Consider the following 23,194-nt stretch of genomic DNA (forward strand, 5'->3'; position numbering starts at 1 on the left):
AGATTGGAAGGCCCTGGAGGTTTTTCGCCTTCCTCTGTAGCATGGGGCACGGGTCACTTGCTGGAGGATTCTCTGCTCCTTGAGGTCTTCAAACTACAATTTGAGGACTTCAATAGCACAGATATAGGTGTGAGGTCTTTTTTAGGAGTGGTGGGTGAAATTCTGTGGCCTGCATTGTGCAGGAGGTCAGACTAGATGATCATAATGGTCCCTTCTGGCCTAAATATCTATGAATCTATGAATCTATGTTGGATTCCTTTCCCCTGTGTTCTCACCCTGGCAGGGCACACCTACCTAAAATACCACCATACTGAAATGGCTGCAGGGCAAAGATTGGGGAAATTCCATGGCTTTTCCCTTGTACAATGTGGGATACCGTGTGAGAGGAACGCCAGGTGATTTTGGCCCTGGGAGTGGTGAAGGAATCACACAGTGAGTGGAGAAGTCCCCATGGGACTAGTTCTGACACAGGATAGCACAACCTCTTCCTACACACTATTAAAATTTGATGCTTAGCCAATCAAAAGAGAAGATGAATTACGAGAACAACTGGGAGTTGCAAGATACATATCCACTTTATACCTCATAACAAGACCCTGACAAATACTGTGGATGGCAGTATCCTGGGAGAAGAAATCCTTTTCCGTGCCCTTTGGCCTGTATTAATTTCGGATCACGTCATTTGGCCTCCACCTCACAGCTAATTGACGAAATATTGCTACTGCATGGGTGGTATGCAGAGCTATGCCGCTACAATCCATTGAAAATGCTTTTTGGTCCCATAGCTTATGGAATCATTTCCCACACATCGTGCAGATGGCAGTATATTACACACAGAAAAGAATGCCATCATCAGTTGTTAGGCTGTGTAGGAGGAAGAGGGCCTGAAACATAATCCCTTGTAGTCGAGGCCTGGTGTGAGGCCATGAGACCTGGGTTAAAGGAGTCAAAACTTTGCAGCTATAAAGCAAAGTTAAGTTGTGATCAAGGGACAGGCCCGGCTTACAGAATGTGGCAGGAACAGGACTGATATTGCAGAAACACACATTCCTATGTTGTGCTCGGCAGAAGAATAAACATGCAAACAGTTTCCAGAAAGCTGATACCAGAATACATGGATGCCAAACCCATTCCCCAAAGATAACAGGAAGATGCTGACCCATCTGAAGGATAAGGTCAGGATAACGGCATAATGGATAGACATATTTGAGGAAACCAATATGTGCAAGATAATGGATGGCACCTGGACACATAAATTGGTGCTATCTCAATACATTAGAGGGCGGTACCCTGATACATCAGGCATAATACTTAACTTGTTTGCGTCTGTGCATAAAGATTTATCTCAGAGGCAATGTCTTTTTCTGAATGAAGAGAGAATAGAAAGTCCCGCCATTCATGTAGCCAGTCCATTGTTTTGGCATACATGTGTTCGTGTACCTGTAACCACTGATGTGGGGCATTAGCACAGTGGCTCCTTGGCAATAAAACTGACCAATTTCCTTCACTGAGAACTGACTCTGAGAATTTATTGGGCAGTTCAACTGGACCTGCTGCGTGGGCTATCTGGCCAGAGTCAGTACAGCAGGCAGAAGGAACGAAGGCACACAGCCAAACATTTGTCAGCAGGCTGAACAATTTGGAAGACTCAGTTTGTCCTGACAATCTGAGCCCCTGGGATCAGAGAATCATTTCTTCACTCCCGGGGGAGGTTCTCAAGCTGAAGTTGTCTAGTGTCTATTTTCTGCTCCTCCTGCTGCTCACACAGCCGAGGGAATTGTCTGGGAATTGTCTGGCAGTCTTCAGGGACTGTTCAGGAAAATCATAAAGTTGCTGTTCAGCATGGCAAGTGTCAGACATGAGATTCATACACTGATTCTCAGGGCTCTGCCTTCTTGGTGCAGTAAGGAGATATCGTCTCTCTGCAGAGTGGCATTTCGGTGAGTTGCCTATTTCTGTATTTAAGTTATTCCTGAGGGCTCAGGAAGCGTTCCAGGTTCATGTCAAGAACCATCTGGGCAGGAATTCAGCAGCAAGTTGACTTGAACTCTTCAGGATTGTCAGGTTTCAGAGTGGTAGCTGTGAAAGTCTGTGTCGGCAAAAATAACGATGCCATGTACATTGTCCAAACCGGACAGTCTGTACACAAAAGAATAAATGGAAACAAATCTGACATCAGGAATCATAACATTCAAAGACCACTTGGAGAACACTTCAATACCTCTGATGACTCAACAACAAACCTAAAAGTGGCAATTCTTCAGCAGCAAAACTTCAAAAACCGACTCCAACGAGAGACTGCTGAATTGGAATTAATTTGCAAACTGGATACCATCCGATTAGGCCTGAACAGAGGCTAGGAGTGGTTGGGTCATTACAAAACCTAAATTTAATTTCCCAATACAAATTTCTCCCTCCTGTTACTCATGTCTTCTTGTCAACTATCTGTAATGGGTCATTCTCTAAGCTACCTTGCTCTCCCCAGCTGATGAAAGGGCCGATGCTGGGGAGAAGGGTCCTGCCACCTAGATCCTGAGCGTGTATGGCCACTGCCAGAAAAGGTGCCTTTCCTGCAGTATCACAGCAGAGCATCCAGTGCCTGGGCAGGAGGCCTGGGACATGTGAGGAACAGCCTGCGATCTTTCCTTATGTCCCAGAGACAGCTGTCTGTGATGTCCCTGTGCCCACTGAGCGATGTTCCTTTTTTCCTTGAACCTTTCCCATTTTTTGCAAATTTTTCTTATAGTTGCTCTTTAATAACTTATATTTAGTTTGAACTTAATGTAGTGATCAGTGGGTCAGGGAAGTGTCTGGTGTGAAGAGAGTACCACAGAGTGGGGAGAGAGCCACCCTCCTGCATGGTTGTTTGCCCTCTTATAGGGTGCTGGCCCTGCCACAGTCAGGACACAGCCTATCATGCCCAATTTCCTATTTCCTTACCCAGAGACATCTTCGGGTACACTTACTCTATAAGTTAACATATTATGAGATATATTCATACACAGTAATATTGATTATCTCAGGGCAGGGCAAATGGCAGCCCCCCTTGTCCTCTCAGGGCGGGGAATCTGGTTGGGCTGTTGGCGTGTGAGGGGCAGGAGAGGGGAAATGCCCCCTTGTGCCCTCAGGGCAGGGGATATGGCGGGGCTGATGGTGTGTGAGGGGCTGGGGAACAGGGCTGATGAGAAGTTGAGGGGAGCTGCTCATGGGGATTTGGGGGAAAGATCCAATGGGGGGGAGCACTTGGAGTCGGGACAGGGAGGAGGTGGAAGAGGCCAGGAGTAGGAGAACTGGTGTCCAGAATGGAACCATGCAGGTAGGTGAAAACACAGACAAAGGAGGACGGGGGGCTGCAGGGCAGAACGGAGGGACTGAGAGGGCAGGATGAAGGCTCTGGGGCCTGGAGTGGGGAAACGGGTGACAGGGCGAGGAGGGGATTGGGGAGAGAGGATTACTGGGCTGGAGAAGGGGCTGCATAATGAGTTCATGGTTGGAGCGGGGCTTGATGGAGACGAGAGGAGAATGGATGGATGTGGGGTTGGCTTTGGCTGTTCCTAGGAGGATGTATGTTGTGGCTGCAGAATATACCTGGGGGCTGTGGGAGATTCCCTGGAACTGTGGGGAGATCTGGCTGCTTTGTTTAAGTTGCACAATAAAATAAATTCTTTCTAATCCAGGTAATGGAAAGACTACAAGTTCACTCGCCCACGTGCCGAACAGTAAACCCTTGGTGGTGTCGATCCACAATAGTACGTGTGGAATTTTGGCTCCTTATAGCACAGGCATCTCCAGGTCTGTCAAGCTGGCACCTTTCACAAGAACTAAAGTCTCTTTGAGAAAAAAATATTAGGGTCAAATCCTGACCGAAAGCAAGTCAGTGCCAGTCCCCTGACTCATGCAGTTATACCATTTACCCCAGCTCTGAGATGGGCGATCGCTGAATGTTGCGAAACATCTTGTGAATTGGGTTACCCCTAAATCCGGGACACTGCACCAGTCGGTTCAGAAAGACTTCAAATCATTCACCTTTTAAGTCTTTTCCATTTGTGCTGGTCGAGCTAAAATGGGTAACAATGTGATCAACGGTGATTCCCAATTGATTTTCTGTCCTCCATAGCTTTTACCCACTGGGTTATAAACATTGCTGCACTGTGTGCCTGACAGAGAGAGGGAATGCTGCTGCCCAGGCTGTTCAGGCTCTGCTTCCTCAGGAGTCAAGGATGAACACTCTCCAGCTGCTACTTTCGTGGCTTTGGTAAGTGCACTGATCACACTGGAGTTATTTCACGGACAGGGACAGGCAGTCTCAACTGCTTGGAACGTTTAATCTGTAACCAATGAGACCTGCACTTTCTTATGATCAGCATCGTTATTCGTTGTTGTACATAGGACCCAAACTCCTCGGAAGACAGGTCCCTCCCTTGTGGTGCTTGCAATCTGAGGGCCCAGATGGTGCAAACATTACCCATGTAGCGTGGAATTTTCCATGAGTAAAGAACCCAAATCCCAGTGAAAGCCAGCTTGTGTTTTTAACTCCCTGTGGCAGTTTTTTGTAAGTACCATTGACTTGCCTGGGGCTGTGTATAGCAAGAAGGAGCCTCAGCATGGCCATACCTCATCCCAGCTGTGGTCTATCTAGACCCAGAACCTGACTGACAGTCACTAGCACCAGATGCTTAACAGGAAGGGGGGCAATTAACCCTGGAGTGGCAAATACTGAATAATCTGACCATAGTTTCTAGCCAATGGGAGAGTGTGAGTAACCTCTGAAAGGGTGACTTGCACTCCCTGCATTTCCTGCAGCTTCTGGAGGCATGGTGCTTGCTTGGCATATAACCCCCCCGGAGTGTCTGCTACGATACCATAAGTGGAAAAATGGAGCATTTTGTCATTGCTCCAACAAAATTTAATTTCAATGAGGGTTTTGCTGAGTAGGGGCCTGTTGGGCACCTTGATGTCCCTCAGAGTCATGCATAGAACTGAGGATAGGGGTTTTCACAGTAAACTTTGCACATGGCAAAACTCCCTGTTGAGGAATTTCTGGCTCTCTGCACAGGGCTGGATCTCACCCAGTGTGAGCAAAGGAGGCATCTAGAATGAAGATAGGACACAGCTAACATTCACAGTCTTCAGAGGCTCCTTTTCTTTTTGTCCCCTCCCCCTCCAATAATAACATCATGTACAACAGCGACGACATCCTTATTTACAGATAAAACACGGCAGAGCTGGATTGTGTTCCCTGTTCTACCACAGCCTCCTTGTGTGGCTTTGGACAAGTCACTATCAGTCATCACTGATTAGTTTCTATGAACGCTTCTCAGCCCATGGACCATTCACAATACACATCATTGTTTTCCTCTCAGGATTTTTAAATAGCTAAACCATTTAGTTTTTATCGTGGACCAAAGCTAAAAAGTTGAAATCTGGATCCAGACTGAAATCTTGTATCAGAACGTACGAATTTTCTGATCCAATGTTTTGGTTCAGGTCCACTCTGCTTTTCTTATGTTTCCTTTAATGATGAGTTCATACAAGTCTTCATATGCCAAGCTCCACCTAAGGGATAGGGTGTGGTCTAGTCTAGTGAAGGGGCACTCAGCTGAGAGCCTGGAGACCTGACTTCTGTCACTGATCTCCTGAGTGACCTTGAACAAGATGCTTACCTGTTTTGTCCTTCAGTTTCCCCCTCAGTTAAATGAGGATCTACATCCTCCTCCTTATGAGTGTCAATGGGCTTTGATTTAGACCCATTGATTCTTGTGCTCTTTTGTAAATCACTTTGAGATTTATAAATGCAAAGCTCTATATAAGAATGGGATATTATTCGTAATGTGATTTATAACTGATCTGGGGATGTGTGAGTACCACCAGGGATTTTAATCATGGTACTGACTCCAACCTGTCTGAAGAGTGGGGCCAGGATGGGCCATATTTTCTCTCATGGTGTCACGTATTTTTAGTAATGTTGCTTTTAATTGTAGGGGATGTGGTTTAATAAACTGACCAGATCCTCCGCAGTGCATCATGCCAACCTGCAATGAAACCAACATCAGTCCTGCAAGATTCCTCCTGGCAGGCATCCCAGGGCTGGAAGCTGATGGTCCCTGGATCTCCATCCCTTTATGTTCCATGTACCTCATTGCAATTCTAGGAAACAGTCTGATTCTGTTTGTGATCAAGACACAGCAGAATCTCCATCAGCCCATGTACTTGTTCCTTTCTCTGTTGTCTGTCACCGACCTTGGCTTATCTCTTTCCACCTTGCCAACAATGCTCAGCGTCTTCCTGTTTAACACCAGAGAAATTGGCATTGATGTCTGTCTGACCCAACTTTTCTTTATTCACACTTTCTCCATGATGGAATCCTCTGTACTCGTAGCCATGGCATTTGACCGCTTCGTTGCAATACGCCACCCGCTGAGATACGCTTCGACTTTAACCAGTGCAAGGATAGGAAACATAGGGCTGGCAATAATAATCAGGGCTAGTGGTCTGAATATCCTATCTGTCATTCTTCTCAAGAGGTTGCCGTACAGCAAGATCCAACCTCTCTCTTATTCTTATTGTTTGCATTCAGATGTGATGAAGATGGCCTGCGCAGACATTACATCCAGCAGCTTCTATGGATTGTTTGTTATCCTTTCTTCTCTGGGATTAGACTCAGTGCTCATTGTCTTGTCTTACATCATGATCCTTCAGACTCTATTGAGTATCACATCCTGGCAAGAACGTCTCAAGGCTCTGAACACTTGTGTCTCCCACATCTGCGTCAGCCTGCTTTTCTACACCCCGCCGATCAGTTTGTCTATGATTCACAGGTTCAAGAAACAGGCTCTCCCTGAGAGTCAAATTCTTCTGTCTTATCTCCACCTCCTCTTCCCCCCGGTGCTCAATCCCATTGTATACAGCATAAAAACCAAAGAGATTTGTAAACGGATCATGAAGATCTTTCAAAACTATTCCACTAAGAGAGTCCAAAGGGGGCACTGATTTGGTTTCTGTAATCTGTCTCTCTCGGAGCCAATATGGCCCGTGATGTCCAAGTGCCTCTGTCATGCTGAGCCAGCGAGGATTTAGCAACCAGCAGGCCTACTAAAGTAAAAGGAACCCTTAAGGACATATGAGAAAAGTATTCAAATTGTTAATAGGGCCATTCCTCATGGCAAAGCCACTAGAGTTCTTTAAATATAGGCCTGTATTTTTAGAGAATCAAAAGTGGATACTAATTATATTTGTCTGGGTTTACCTATATCTTATTACACGTTCAACAATGTGACCAAATTAGCTTGCAGATGAAAAATTTCAGTTCCTGTAAGTCAGGTATCATGACCTATTCTGTTAATTCAGAGGTCAAAAGGGGATACTAACGTTAAGATGAAACTTGTGTTGTAATAATATCATTGTCTTTATTCCTCTTTGAAGTTTGTAGTAAACTACCTGGAAACCATTTCAATGGTTAATGGCCTTATGCTAATCAATGTTGCTAATTATCAGTGTAGACATAGGAAATAGAGATTTATTTCAAAGCAAAAATGCACATTACTTATTCTTTGCCCAAGGAAGGCCTGCTGTGATCATTTGGGGACAAGAGGCTAATCAGCTGAACTTCAGCTATAAAGGGCCTTTTGGGCCTGATCCTTACTATCTCAGAGCTGCTTAAGCTTTGTCGTGGATGTTCAAGTAACAAGATGGAGGACTTGTGCATTAGCCCTGCAATTCTCATGGAAGAATTTGAAAACACTCTGTATATGGACTGCGTATTGGACTATAACTTTTTCCATTAATTCCAGAAGGATTTCTACCAATCGGCAGCCTCACCATTTCTGCTTTGAAACTGACCTATGAACTGGATTCATATCTGTATATATAACAATCTTTTACCACAATAACTCTCTTTCTTTTCCTTTTAAATAAATCTTAGATTTGTGAATAAGAATTGTCTGTAAGTGTTTATTTGACATGATGTGAAATGTGTCCGATCTCTTGAGAGCAGTAGAACTTTACAGATGGTGAATAAGATTTTATATAACCCTTAATAGATGGATTTGGCTCTGTGGGTGGGAGTCAAAGGCTAGGTTGCTTAAAGAGAACTGTAAATTGGCTTCTTGGGAACCAGGAAGGTATTATAGAAGCTGTTTGGTTACTGTTTAGGTGAATCAATTAAAAGAATAAGCCAACAGTTTTGGGGATTGCCTGCCCTATTCCTTGCAGTTTGCCCTGATTGAGCATTCTCAGTATAACCCCTCCAGCGACCATGGTCACAGCCTCCCAAAAGGAAAGCTTGTATTGTTCGCCCCCCAAAATCCCAGTTAGCAAAACTGCAGTCCTGTACCCTTAAAGCTTCTCCTTCTTGTATAAAGTTTCCTGTTTTGTCCAGGGAATTAGGGTGTTCAGTGGAATACGTATACGGAAAAAGGAGTTTTAAGGGAGGAAGACTACGTGTATGCATTCCTAAACTACTTAGCAGGTTGACTTGTAAATTCTCTGAAAACTCATTCTGCACTCAGAGAGTAAGTGTTGCCGTGTTGGCTAAGGCTACACCATATTTCATAGATACAGAAGTTGAATCCCTGCTCTAAGAGCAAAACTTGACTCAACTTTAACTGTGGCTTCAATATTGATACCACCATAATAAAATATGAATTTTCAGCATGCTTACTTGCTCTTTATATTAAATAATTGTGATTAATATTTACTTATTTGTTGAAATCCTTCCTTAATATTCCCTTCATTAATGAAATCTGCGTACCCTGAAGCCTTCTCTTAATGTGTTCTGCACAGTCTGCTATACTCATCTTCAAAGATTCAAAGGCCCTCTCTTGCTCTCTCTCTCTCTCTCCCTCTCCTGAGAGTGCTGATTAGTGCCCGTGTCTTTTACAGTTTGGGGGCCTGTCTAGGAACTAGACCTATCTCCAAGTTCTGGAGGCAGTGGGCCAGGTACACATCCCTGTTCCAACTCCTTTGCAAGCGAGGGGGCATTTTTGTTCCAAAGTCGAGTTGGAAACCCTTCAACTTTTCAACAGAGAGGGCTCCAACTCAAGCACTTCTTCTGATCGCAAGGAGAGTATCTTGTGGGGAGAGAAAGAAAGACAGATGATCTGTGGGGCCAGACAAAGATAGTGGTTGACGGCCATGCCACAAGTAACCCGGCAGCCAAGCACAATGAGCACCTGGGAGAGCAAGGTGGGGACATCTGCAAATGGCCCATCAGAGGGAGACATCACTAGAGAAGAGGGCTTTGAAGGCTGGACTCAGAAAGTGGGATGTGAATCTGGTGGGAGGACAGATGCTGTGGAGAAAGGTCCTTCCACCTGGAGCCTGGGGGAACATTTCTTACAACCCAGAGATGGCTGTTGGTGGTGTTTCCCATGCCCACAGAGCGGGGTTCCTTGTTTCCTCGAACACTTCCCATTTTTTCCTTTTTTTACAGGTGCTGTTTATAAATTATACTTGGTTTGAACTTAATGTAGTGATCAGTGGGATAGAGAAGGGTCTAGTGTGAAGAGAGTACCCAGGAATGGGGACACCCTAGCCCCCATGATGAGACTGGGGGTTCAGCCTTCCAGGAATCCTGGGCCCAGCTGTGTCAACATTACATGGACTCTGCCACCCAGGAGAGTGGAAGGCGCGTCCTTGAGGTCAGGCAGGACTCTGGGTAAAGGGAGTGGAAGTGAGGATTCAGGCTCTTTGCCTAGCCAATTCCCCCAGGGTAGTGCAGAAGCCAGGAAAGTTTCCCACAATAGCAGGACCATTCCCCCGCTTACATTGGAGAACTGGGGCAAACTGATGGGTTAGCTTTTAGTGACGTGTAAAGAGATGTGTACCTTGTGAAATCTTCACATAAATGTTGAAAGTTGAAAGGTGTAACTTTGGGAAGCACACTTTCTGCGTAAGGTGGATGTAACACCACTGCACAAGATGGCTTCCCAGACACTGGAATCAGATAAATCCTTTTTTCTGCACTATTTTCTTATGAGGTTAGAGCACTAAACCGGACATTGTTTATTTGGCCATTTGAAAAATATTTCGTAAGAAATGAAAACTTGGTCAAGCAATTGACTACACAATTGATCAACAACCAGTACGAATCACTCCTTCCTCTCACATTCAGTGTTTACACACAATGAATGCACCCACGGAAATCATTCTTCTGAGAAAAAATGCCTTTGAATTTTCAAGCCTTCAGCATTAAAGAAATAAGTGGAAAATTTTAGTTTTGTGTTTTTCATTGTGCTCCAAAGAAAGATTCTGGAAATGGTAAATGCTGTTTCAAAACTGCGACAATTCAAAGACTCAGATCTATATGAAGCAGCATGATTACTTCCCAAAGCCACTGAAGGTGTAGCTACACTTCAAAATGAGTTGAAAGAAGCCAAACATACAGTAAGTGAATTATCTGGAAAATGGGGCAGACAAATCAAGTCCGAGAAGAAGTGCTTGATGAAGGCAGAAAGGCAGGGGAGCAGCTCATTTTGTGGCAGACCAGGGAGCAGAGCAGACCTGCTACCAGCATTTCTAGGGGAGATGATCTGAGGAAAGGCAGAATCTCCCCATGAACAACTGCTCAAAGGTCCCTCCCTGAGGGAAGGGAGGCGCTGCAGGGACAGCCTGAAAGGAAATCATTCATCTCTCATATGAAAGCTGGACTTGATTGATCCCCTTTATTTGTTGTTTGGACTATCCCAGCAGGGGAGAGCCCTTGGTATGAGCTGTCCCCGGGTGGTTCGGCCACACCACAGAAAGAGACAGTTGCTTCCCAAGAGAGTAGGAGAATGGTCTTGCTACACGCAACCACCAGAAAGTGCCTTGCGGTGAGCAGACACCCTTCATGCTGCCTTACCCCAGATGGAGACCTTGGGACATTCGCAGGGCGGTGGTAGGAAGTGGCCCAGGGAGAGCCACCTTACATAGGTGGTGGGTAGAATAGGCCAGTGGAGGCTAAACCTCCCCAGCCATGCAGCCCTTGACCTGCCGCCTTTGAGAGTGTGGACACCTGGGCCATGGTGACCCCACCTGTGCTCTGCCCCAAGGACCCTTCTGCTTTTCTCCCCTGACCCTGTCCATGCTCCACCTCTTTCTGTCCTTGCTCCACCCACCACTGAGGCCCCTGCCACCTGCCACTTCTCACTGAGTGCCTCCCATTCTCCTCCGAAAGGCCCTGCCACACACTGAGTCTCTCCCCTCCTCCAACCCTTGTGGCCCCGCACCCACCACTCACTGACTCTCCTCCTCCACGGACCTACTCTTGCCGCTTGCTGCGTCCAACCTCTCCTCCACCTGTCAAGGTTCCTTCCCCACTCTGAACTCTAGGGTACAGATGTGGGGACCTGTATGAAAACCTCCTAAGCTTACTTTTACCAGCTTAGGTTAAAATTTCCCTAAGGTACAAATTCATTTTACCCTTTGCCCTTGGATTTCCAATGCCACCACCAAACTTTAACTGGGTTTACTGGGAAACGTAGTTTGGACACGTCTTTACCCCCAAAATCCTCCCAACCCTTGCACCTCACTTCCTGGGGAAGGTTTGGTAAAAATCCTCACCAATTTGCATAGGTGACCACAGACCCAGACCTTTGGATCTTAGAACAATGAAAAAGCATTCAGTTTCCTTACAAGAAGAGTTTTAATAGAAGTAAAGGAATCACCTTTGTAAAATCAGGATGGTAGATACCTTACAGGGTAATTAGATTCAAAACATAGAGAATCCCTCTAGGCAAAACCTTACGTTACAAAAAAGGACACACAGACAGGAATAGTCCTTCTATTCAACACAGCTCTTTTCTCAGCCATTTAAAGAAATCATAATCTAACACATACCTAGCTAGATTACTTTCTAAAAGTTCTAAGACTCCATTCCTGTTCTGAAGCAGCATTGAGACAGACACAGACCCTTTGTTTTTCTCCCTCCTCTCAGCTTTTGAAAGTATCTTGTCTCCTCATTGGTCATTTTGGTCAGGTGCGAGCGAGGTTACCTTTAGCTTCTTAACCCTTTAAAGGTGAGAGGATTTTTCCTCTGGCCAGGAGGGTTTTTAAAGGGGTTTACCCTTCCCTTTATATTTATGACACCACCCCATCCCCCTTGACTCTCCCACCCACCACGGACTGAGTCCCTCCTCTCCTCCACCCCATTTTCCAGTTGAGAGACCCCTGCGTTCACTGAAAGTGGAATAAGAGGCTGGAAAAATAGACAATCTGCCATACACAAGCAGTGATCGGATAGGCGGCATTTTTTCAAACAGTCAAAAAAGGTGGGCTCTCGAGTGGCACAGTTGTCATATTCTCACAAGATGGTGTTACATGAAAGCGGAGAGTATGCTGCAAAAACCACCGATATATTTCTTTCCCTGTCTAACCAAGGAATTCCACTGAGGGGGGCAGGAGGAGAGAGAAGAATCAGCAAACTGTGGAAACTTTCTGGAACTATGAAAAGTTGTTTTCACAGTGTGATGAAGCACTCACAAAGAAAACAAAGTGTCCTTTCTGTTAGGATATAGATATTCGGGCCTGTCTGCAAAGGCCTGTACTTTAAGAATTTAGGTGTATTCTTATCACTTGGCTACTTCTAGAGGTATAAAAGAAAGAATCAAAATCACTGTCTGCCCGTGTAAGGGCCTTCTCTTACTGTGACAGTCTGAGGCCCTGTTCTTACGCTAAGGCCTTTGGCTAAGCAGCAGAGGCAGCCATAAGCTGGGAAGCGACCGGTCACCTCCTCACATTACAAACTAGTCACGTTGAAAGAAGGTGCTATTGGGCTGTTAGGAATACAATCCTGTCCTGATAATGCCTATCGCCTCCAGAGAAAGGGAAGTGCCTAGAAAATGTAAAAGGAAACTGAATTTGATAGCATCCTGTCTGGCAGAAATTCACTTATCAATAGCTGGGATGTGAAATCCTCACCTCTGTATTGTCTTGTCATTATAGTTCCCACTTTGCTATTGTTTGTCTGTATAATCTCTGTCTGGTTCTGTGATTGTTTCTGTCTGCTGTATAATTAATTTTTCTGGGTGTAAACTAATTAAGGTGGTGGGATATAATTGGTTACATAATCATGTTACAATATGTTAGGATTGGTTAGTTAAATTTCAGGAAAGTGATTGGTTAAGGTATAGCAAAGCAGAACTCAAGTTTTACTGTATAGTCTGCAGTCAATCAGGAAGTGAGTGGGTGGTTGGGTGGGTGGCTGTGTGTGGGGAAAATGGGAACAGAGACTGTGGGTAAGGAAATTGGAATCATGTTTTGCTAAAGGGGGAGATGGGAACAGGGAATGTGGGTAAGGAAATTGGAATCATGTTTTGCTAAAAGCGGAAATGGGAACAGGGACTGTGGGTAAGGAAATTGGAATCCTGTTTGGCTAAGGGCAGGAATGGGATCAAGGACACAGGTGTAAGGCTCTGTGGTGTCAGAGGTGGGAAGAAGGACACTAAGGAAGGAAACTGGAATCATACTTGCTGGAAGTTCACACCAATAAACATTGAATTGTTTGCACCTTTAGACTTTGCTCTCTGTTCATGCGAGAAGGACCAGGGAAGGAAACGGGTGAAGGAATAAGCCCCCTAACACTTTCCATCTCAGAAGCCACTCAACTCATAAAGAGATCTTCCAAGTTGCTGCTGCTGACCTTGTGAAAAGCGCAATCATTCAGAAAGTCCAGGAGAATGGGTTCTGCACAGTTCTTGTGGATGAAGCCCACAGTTTTAAACCAGAAGAAATGCAGTCTGCGTGAGAGACACAGAAAATCTGGGAATAAAGGGACGATTTGTAGGATTCATTGATTGCTCTGAGCGAGGGGATGCTGGTGTCATCTATCACAACGTTAAGCAGTTCTTACAAACATCGGGGATTGCAAACTTGCCGGTCATTGCCCAGTGTTATGACGACGCCGCTGTCATGGCAGTTCAATGGTTCCAACAGACATTTCTTGGGCTTTTCCTGGACAGTTGCTTTCAGTCCAATCCCCTTAGAGCACCAGTTCTCAAACTATGGGAGGCACGGGAATGTGTAAAGGGAGGCACAAGCTACGTGGTTCTTTTTGTAAGAGCTCCGGCTCTCAGACCCAGGCAGCTGTAACTCAGGCAGAAGGGTCGTGCACACCCAGAGGAGGGCATAAAGGGGACAGCCGGAGCCTCGGCCAACACAGGGTGGCAGCAGAAGCCTGGGTTGACACACCAGGTGCTGTAGGAATCTACAGTAGTCCCGTGAAGGGCTCTCTTAGCAACTGTGACACCTCAGATGTCCGTTGTGTGGTTCCCCCAAGTACTTAAAAACAAACTTAAAACCAGTATCAGCAGCGCACTTACAGGGAGAAACAACTTACCTGAGAAATGGATCATTTTGTGACCATGGGAGAAAAGTGTACAACACAAGCCAAAGTGAGGGCAGCAGTGGAGGTTCCGGCAAAACACAGAATCTGAAAATGTGATGAAGTTTATTTCAAACTAGGTTTAACATGGAGCGGGTCCAGCCATGCACCGAGACCTCCATGAGTTGTATGTGGCAAAGTACTGGCAAAGAACAAGATGCGGACTTGCATGCTACACCAGACCCTCAAAAACAAGACACCCTATCTTAGTATCTAAACCCATTGAGTTTTTCAAGAGGATTATAAGAACATAAGAATGGCCATACTGAGTCAAACCAAACTCCCATTTAGCTGAGTTTCCTGTCTTCCGACAGTGGACAATATCAGGTGGCCCAGAGGGAAGGAACAGAACAGGAAAGCATCAAGTGATCCCTCTCCTGTCACCGATTCCCAATTACTGGCAAACAGAGGCTAGGGACATCATCCCTGCCCATCCTGGCTAATAGCCCTTGACGGACCCAACCTCCAGGAACGTATCAAGTTCTTTTTAAAACCCTGTTAAAGTCTTGGCCTTCACAAGATCCTCTGGCAAAGAGTTTCACAGGCTCACAATGCGTTGTTTGAGGACATACATCCTTTTGTTTGTTTTAAACCTGCTGCATATTAGTTTTGTGTGTTATGTTCTTGTGTTAGGAACATAAGTACATAAGAATGGCCCTACTGGGTCAGACCAAACATCCATCGAGCCCAGTGTCCTGTCTTCCGACAGTGGCCAGGCGCCCCAGAGGGAATGAACAGAACAGGGAATCATCCAGTCCATCCCCTGTCACTCATTCCCAGCTTCTGACAAACACAGGCGAGGGACACCATCCCTGCCCATCCTGGCTAATAGCCATTGATGGACCTATCCTTCATGAATTTATCTAGTTCTTTTTTGAACTCTATTATGGTCTTGGCCTTCACAACATCCTCTGGCAAGGTGTTCCACAGGTTGACTGTCTGTTGTGTGGCATTTTATAGTATATTATAGAGTGGCATTATATATTATAATATTATATTATAGAGTGGCATTATTATATTTTCTGTCTTCTTATCAATCACTTTCCTAGTGGTTCACAACATTCTGTTAACTTTTTGGACTATTGGGGCACACGGAGCAGATGTTTTCAGACAACTCTCTACCATGTCCGCAAGATCTCTTTCTTGATTGGTAACAGCTAATTTAACCCCATCATTTTCTATGTGTAGTTGAGATTCTCTTTTCTAATGTGCTTTACTGCTATCATTTGAATCTTTTAAAAGCCACGGAGGGAATTCTCCTCATGACCTCATTGTGACACTGTGCCCCATATTCTTCATAGTTGAATGATTCTGATAGAATTCTGACATAATTATCATACATTTTGTACGAGATATATCTTGTCAGGTGTCATTGCACAAGTTATGATTTGCTGAAAAGGTTTATCCTCTTTGTGTTCATGTATCATTTTTGTATGTGGAGATATGAATATTGACTATGTATCTGTATTTCAAATGTAGTTACAACTGAGTGATGCCCACGAGGCAAAATGCTTCCAGTCTTGACAATGGATTGTTAAGGACCTATTCAGGGTAATGAACTGGCCTTATCCCCCATCTGGTGAGCCTTCCTGAAAACCCTCCAGACTGCCTATGGCTAATCGCTGCTATGACTCACCAGGGCAGCCCGAACAAACGATCCAGATGTAGAAGTTGTTTGATTCCTTTCCCCTGTGTTCTCACCCTGGCAGGGCACACCTACCTAAAATACCACCATACTGAAATGGCTGCAGGGTAAAGATTGGGGAAATTCCGTGGCTGTTCCCTTATACAATGTGGGATACCGTGTCAGATGAACGCCAGGTGATTTTGGCCCTGGGAGTGGTGAAGGAATCACACAGTGAGTGGAGAAGTCCCCATGGTACTAGTTCTGACACAGGATAGCACAACCTGTTCCTACATCAATTTCTGAAAGATGTAAACACTATTGAAAGTTGATGCTTAGCCAATCAAAAGAGAAGATGAATTATGAGAACAATTGGGAGTTGCCAGATATATATCCACTTTAGACCTCACAACGAGACACTGACAAATACTGTGGATGGCAGTATCCTGGGAGAAGAAATCCTTTTCCGTGCCCTTTGGCCTGTATTAATTTTGGATCACGTCATTTGGCCTCCACAGGGTGGCAGTTACTTCTCACAGCTAATCGACAAAATATTGCTACTGCATGGGTGGTATGCAGCGCTATGCTGCTACGATCCATTGAAAATGCTTCTTGGTCCCACAGCTTATGGAAGACTCAGTTTGTCCTGACAATCTGAGCCCCTGGGATCAGAGAATCATTTCTTTACTCCTGGGGGTGGCTCTCCAGCTGAAGTTCTCCAGTGTCTATTTTCTGCTCCTCCTGCTGCTCACGGAGCTGAGGGAATTGTCTGGGAATCCTGGCCAACCTGAAAGTCCCCAGGGACTGTTCAGGGGAATCATAAAGGTGGCTGTTCAGCACGGCGAGTGTCAGACGTGAGATTCATACACTGATTCTCAGGGCTCTGCCTTCCTGGTGCAGTAGGGAGATATCATCTCTCTGCAGAGTGGAATTTCGGTGAGTTGCCTTTTTCTGTAGGCCTGAACAGAGGCTGGGAGTGGTTGGGTCATTACAAAACCTACATTTAATTTCCCCAATACAAATTTCTCCCTACTCTTACTCATGCCTTCTTGTCAACTATCTGTAATGAGCCATTCTCTTACCCACCTTGCTCTCGCCAGCTGATGAAAGGGCCGATGCTGGGGAGAAGGGTCCTGCCACCTAGACCCTGAGCGTGTGTGGCCACTTTCAGAGAAGGTGCCTTTCATGCAGTATCAAAACAGAGCAGTCAGTGCCTGGGCAGGAGGCCTGGGACATGTGAGGAACAGCCTGCGATCTTTCCTTATGTCCCAGAGACAGCTGTCTGTGATGTCCCTGTGCCCACTGAGCGATGTTCCTTGTTTCCTTGAACCAATTTTTTCTTACAGTTGCTGTTTAATAACCTATATTTGGTTTGAACTTAATGTAGTGATCAGTGGGTCAGGGAAGTGTCTGGTGTGAAGAGAGTACCACAGAGTGGGGAGAGAGCTCCCCTCCTGCATGGTTGTTTGCCCTCTTATAGGGTGCTGCCCTGCCACAAACAGGACACAGCCTACCATGCCCAATTTCCTATGGCCTTACCCAGAGACATCTTCGGGTACACTTACTCTATAGGTTAACATATTATGACATATATTCATACATAGTAATATCGATTATCTCATCCGTTAAACTTGGACTAACTGATGACTTCCATGTCCTGCAGTGTACCCTGCAGTTACCGGTCTGTTCCAGACCAATGGTAAACATATTTAATTCAGTTCCCTATTGAGTTCCCCAAAGTCAAGCGGGGTAACTGGTAGGCCATTTATCTATGCCAAAGGTTACAAACCCTTATACTAACTTGCTCTAGATAATCATAGGTTTCAGAGTAACAGCCGTGTTAGTCTGTATTCGCAAAAAGAAAAGGAGTACTTGTGGCACCTTAGAGACTAACCAATTTATTTGAGCATGAGCTTTCGTGAGCTACAGCTCACTTCATCAGATGCATACCGTGGAAACTGCAGCAGACTTTATATATACACAGAGAATATGAAACAATACCTCCTCCCACCCCACTGTCCTGCTGGTAATAGCTTATCTAAAGTGATCATCAGGTGGGCCATTTCCAGCACAAATCCAGGTTTTCTCACCCTCCACCCCCCCACACAAATTCACTCTCCTGCTGGTGCTAGCCCATCCAAAGTGACAACTCTTTACATAATCAAGTCGGGCTATTTCCTGCATAAATCCAGGTTTTCTCACTTCCCCCCCACCCCCATACACACACAAACTCACTCTCCTGCTGGTAATAGCTCATCTATAGTTTAGGATTATGTAAAGAGTTATCACTTTGGATGGGCTAGCACCAGCAGGAGAGTGAATTGGTGTGGGGGGGTGGAGGGTGAGAAAACCTGGATTTGTGCTGGAAATGGCCCACCTGATGATCACTTTAGATAAGCTATTACCAGCAGGACAGTGGGGTGGGAGGAGGTATTGTTTCATATTCTCTGTGTATATATAAAGTCTGCTGCAGTTTCCACGGTATGCATCTGATGAAGTGAGCTGTAGCTCACAAAAGCTCATGCTCAAATAAATTGGTTAGTCTCTAAGGTGCCACAAGTACTCCTTTTCTTTTTAGATAATCATAGAGGATAGAGGCCTGTAGGTTCATTGTGTTCCAGCCAACTGTTATGAACAACAATTATGAATAACATGTACTGTAATTCAGCATAAACAACCCCCTCCAAATAATAGACTCAATCAAATTAATGAAAAAAACACATTGTAGCAAGGTAGCAAACTGGCCTTATGGGCTAGAGCTCCCCACTTAATTGCGGGAACAGGGACAAGCTGATGGGTGGGATTTCAGTGACATTTCAAGAGATGTGTAACTTGTGAAATCTTCAAATACGTCATAAAAGCCGAAATGTGTAACTTTGCGGAGCAGACGTCCTGCATAAGGTGCATGCAACATCACTGCTTCCAGAAAACTGGTATCATAACATACAAATGATTGCAAATGAAAGCTTGGTCAGGCAATTGACTGCAGAATTGATCAACAACCAGTGTGAATCACTCCTTCCTCTCACCTTCGGAGTTTAGAGACAATGAAGGCACCCATGGAAATAATTCTCCTAAGCAAAAGTGCCGTTGAAGTTTCCAAGCCTTCAGCATTGAAGAAATTAACGGAAATTTTTAGTTTTGTTTTTCTCATTGTGCTCCAAAGAAGGATTCTGGAAATGGTAAATGCTGTTTCAAAACTGCTACAATCCAAAGACACAGACCTATCCAAAGCAGCAGGATTACTTCCCAAAGCCACTGATCTTGTAGCTAAATTTCCAATTGTATTCAAGGAAGCCAAACATTTAACAAGTAAATGATCAGATCAATGGGGCAGAGAAATCATAGAATCATAGAATCATAGAATATCAGGGTTGGAAGGGACCCCTGAAGGTCATCTAGTCCAACCCCCTGCTCGAAGCAGGACCAATTCCCAGTTATATCATCCCAGCCAGGGCTTTGTCAAGCCTGACCTTAAAAAACTCTAAGGAAGGAGATTCTACCACCTCCCTAGGTAACGCATTCCAGTGTTTCACCACCCTCTTAGGGAAAAAGTTTTTCCTAATATCCAATCTAAACCTCCCCCACTGCAACTTGAGACCATTACTCCTCGTTCTGTCATCTGCTACCATTGAGAACAGTCTAGAGCCATCCTCTTTGGAACCCCCTTTCAGGTAGTTGAAAGCAGCTATCAAATCCCCCCTCATTCTTCTCTTCTGCAGGCTAAACAATCCCAGCTCCCTCAGCCTCTCCTCATAAGTCATGTGTTCTAGACCCCTAATCATTTTTGTTGCCCTTCGCTGGACTCTCTCCAATTTATCCACATCCTTCTTGAAGTGTGGGGCCCAAAACTGGACACAGTACTCCAGATGAGGCCTCACCAATGTCGAATAGAGGGGAATGATCACATCCCTCGATCTGCTCGCTATGCCCCTACTTATACATCCCAAAATGCCATTGGCCTTCTTGGCAACAAGGGCACACTGCTGACTCATATCCAGCTTCTCGTCCACTGTCACCCCTAGGTCCTTTTCCGCAGAACTGCTGCCTAGCCATTCGGTCCCTAGTCTGTAGCGGTGCATTGGATTCTTCCATCCTAAGTGCAGGACCCTGCACTTATCCTTATTGAACCTCATCAGATTTCTTTTGGCCCAATCCTCCAATTTGTCTAGGTCCTTCTGTATCCTATCCCTCCCCTCCAGCGTATCTACCACTCCTCCCAGTTTAGTATCATCCGCAAATTTGCTGAGAGTGCAATCCACACCATCCTCCAGATCGTTTATGAAGATATTGAACAAAACCGGCCCCAGGACCGACCCCGATCAAGTGTGAGGAAAGTGCTTGAGAAAGGCAGAAAGACAGGGGAGCAGCTGATTTAGTGGCATACCAGGGAGGAGAGCAACCAGGAGCTCCAAGGGAGATGAGCTGAGGGAAGGCAGAATTTTTCCCTGAACAACTGCCCAAAAGAGTGAAATGGAGGGGCGGATGGCCTGTGAAGGACAGGGCAAATGGCATCCCCCCTTGTCCTCTCAGGGCAGGGAATATGGAGGGGCCGATGGTATGTGAGAGGAGAGTGGGGGAAAGGCCCCCTTATCCTGGAGTGGGGAAATGGGTGACAGGGCGAGGAGGGGATTGGGGAGAGAGGATTACTGGGCTGGAGAAGGGGCTGCATAATGAGTTCATGGTTGGAATGGGGCTTGATGGAGTAGGAGGAGAATGGATGGTGTGGGGTTGGCTTTGGCTGTTCCTAGGAGGATGTATGTTGTGGCTGCAGAATATACCTGGGGGCTGTGGGAGATTCCCTGGAACTGTGGGGAGATCTGGCTGCTTTGTTTAAGTTGCACAATAAAATAAATTGTTTCTAATCCAGGTAATGGAAAGACTACAAGTTCACTTGCCCACGTGCCGAAGAGTACACCCTTGGTGGAGTCCATCCACAATAGTACATGTGGAATTTTGGCTCCTTATAGCACAGGCATCTCCAGGTCTGTCAAGCTGGCACCTTTCACAAGAACTAACGTCTCTTTGAGAAAAAAATATTAGGGTCAAATCCTGACCGAAAGCAAGTCAGTGCCAGTCCCCTGACTCATGCAGTTACACCATTTACCCCCGCTCTGAGATGGGCGATCTCTGAATGTTGCGAAACATCTTGTGAATTGGGTTACCCCTAAATCTGGGACACTGCACCAGTCGCTGCAGAAAGACTTCAAATCATTCACCTTTTAAGTCTTTTCCATTTGTGCTGGTCGAGCTAAAACGGGTAACAATGTGATCAACAGTAATTCCCAATTGATTTTCTGTCCTCCAGAGTTTTTACCCACTGGGCTATAAACATTGCTGCACTGCGTGCCTGACAGAGAGAGGGAATGCTGCTGCCCAGGCTGTTCAGGCCCTGCTTCCTCAGGAGTCAAGGATGAACACTCTCCAGCTGCTACTTTTGTGGCTTTGGTAAGTGCGCTGATCACACTGGAGTTATTTCACGGACAGAGACAGGCAGTCTCAACTGCTTGGAACGTTTACTCTGTAACCAATGAGACCTGCACATTCTTATGATCAGCATCGTTATTCGTTGTTGTATATAGGACCCAAACTCCTCGGAAGACAGGTCCCTCCCTTGTGGTACTTGCAATCTGATGGCCCAGATGGTGCAAACATTACCCATATAGCGTGGAATTTTCCATGAGTAAAGAACCCAAATCCCAGTGAAAGTCAGCTTCTGTTTTTAACTCCCTGTGGCACTTTTTTGTAAGTACCATTGACTTGCCTGGGGCCGTGTATGGTAAGAAGGAGCCTCAGCATGGCCATACCACATCCCAGCTATGGTCTATCTAGATCCATAACCTGACTGACAGTCACTAGCACCAGACCCTAAACAGGAAGGGGGGCAATTAACCCTGGAATGGCAAATACTGAATAATCTGACCATAGTTTCTAGCCAATGGGAGAGTGTGTGTAGCCTCTGAAAGGGTGACTTGTACTCACTGCATTTCCTCCTGCTTCTGGAGGCATGGTGCTTGCTTGGCATATAACACCCTATGGAGTGTCTGCTAGGATATCATAAGTGGGAAAATGGAGCTCTTTGTCTTTGCTCCAACAATATTTAATTGCAGTGAGGGTAAGGGCCTTTTGGGCCCCTTGATGTCCCTCGGAGTTATGCATAGAATTGAGGATAGGGGTTCTCACAGTAAATGTTGCACATGTCAAAACTCCCGGTGAAGGAATTTCTGGCTTTCTCCACAGGGCTGGATCTCACCCAGTGTGAGCAAAGGAGGCATCTAGAATGAAGATAGGACACAGCTAGCATTCACAGTCTTCAGAGGCTCCTTTTCTTTTCATCTCCTCCCCCTCCAATAATAACATCATGTACAACAGCGAGGGAAGCCTTATTTACAGCTAAAGCACAGCAGAGCTGGATTGTGTTCCCTGTTCTACCACAGCCTCTTGTTTGGCTTTGGACAAGTCACTATGAGTCATCACTGAGTAGTTTCTATGAACGCTTCTCAGCCCATGGACCATTCACAATTCACATCGTTGTTCTCCTCTCACAGGATTTTTAAATAACTAAACCATTTACTTTTTTATCATGGACCCAAGCTAAAGAGTTGAGATCTGGATCCAGACTGAAATCTTGTTCCAGAACGTACGAGTGTTCTTATCCAGTGTTTTGCTTCAGGTCCACTCTGCTTTTCTTATGTTCCCTTTAATAACGAGTTCATACAAGCCTTCATATGCTAAGCTCCACCTAGGGGAGAGGGTGTGGTCTAGTCTAGTGAAGGGGCACTCAGCTGAGAGCCTGGAGACCTGACTTCTGTCACTGATCTCCTGAGTGACCTTGCACATGTTGCTTACCTGTTTTGTGCTTTAGTTTTTCCTTCAGTTAAATGAGGATCTATATCCTCCATCTTATGAGTGTCAATGGGCGTTGAATCAGACCCATTGATACTTGTGCTCTTTTGTAAATCACTTGGAGATTTATAAATGCAAAACTCTATATAAGAACAGGATATTATTAGTAATGGGATTTTATAACTGATCTGGGGATGTGTGAGTACCACCAGGGTTTTTAATCAAGGTACTGACTCCAACCTGTCTGAAGAGCAGGGGTAGGATGGGCCATATTTTCTCTCATGGTGTCATGTATTTTTAATCATGTTGCTTTTAATTGTAGGGGGTGTGGTTTAAGAAACTGACCAGAACCTCCCCAGTGCATC

General features: G+C 45.4%; 1 protein-coding gene across 1 annotated transcript; it reads left to right on the forward strand.

Annotated features, from left to right (window-relative positions):
• Positions 1-6,024: 6,024 nt before the first annotated feature.
• LOC142072243 (olfactory receptor 51G2-like) lies at positions 6,025-6,990 on the forward strand. Its single transcript, XM_075128918.1, has one exon. It carries the CDS (start codon positions 6,025-6,027, stop codon positions 6,988-6,990), a length of 966 nt encoding a protein of 321 aa, XP_074985019.1.
• Positions 6,991-23,194: the final 16,204 nt, after the last annotated feature.

The sequence above is a fragment of the Caretta caretta genome, chromosome 1 (assembly GCF_965140235.1).
Source record: "Caretta caretta isolate rCarCar2 chromosome 1, rCarCar1.hap1, whole genome shotgun sequence".
In the NCBI taxonomy this organism is placed as follows: Eukaryota; Metazoa; Chordata; order Testudines; family Cheloniidae; genus Caretta; species Caretta caretta.

Coding starts and splice junctions, on each gene's coding strand:
- LOC142072243 (XM_075128918.1), top strand. CDS start 6,025: ATGCCAACCTGCAATGAAACCAACATCAGTCCTGCAAGATTCCTCCTG.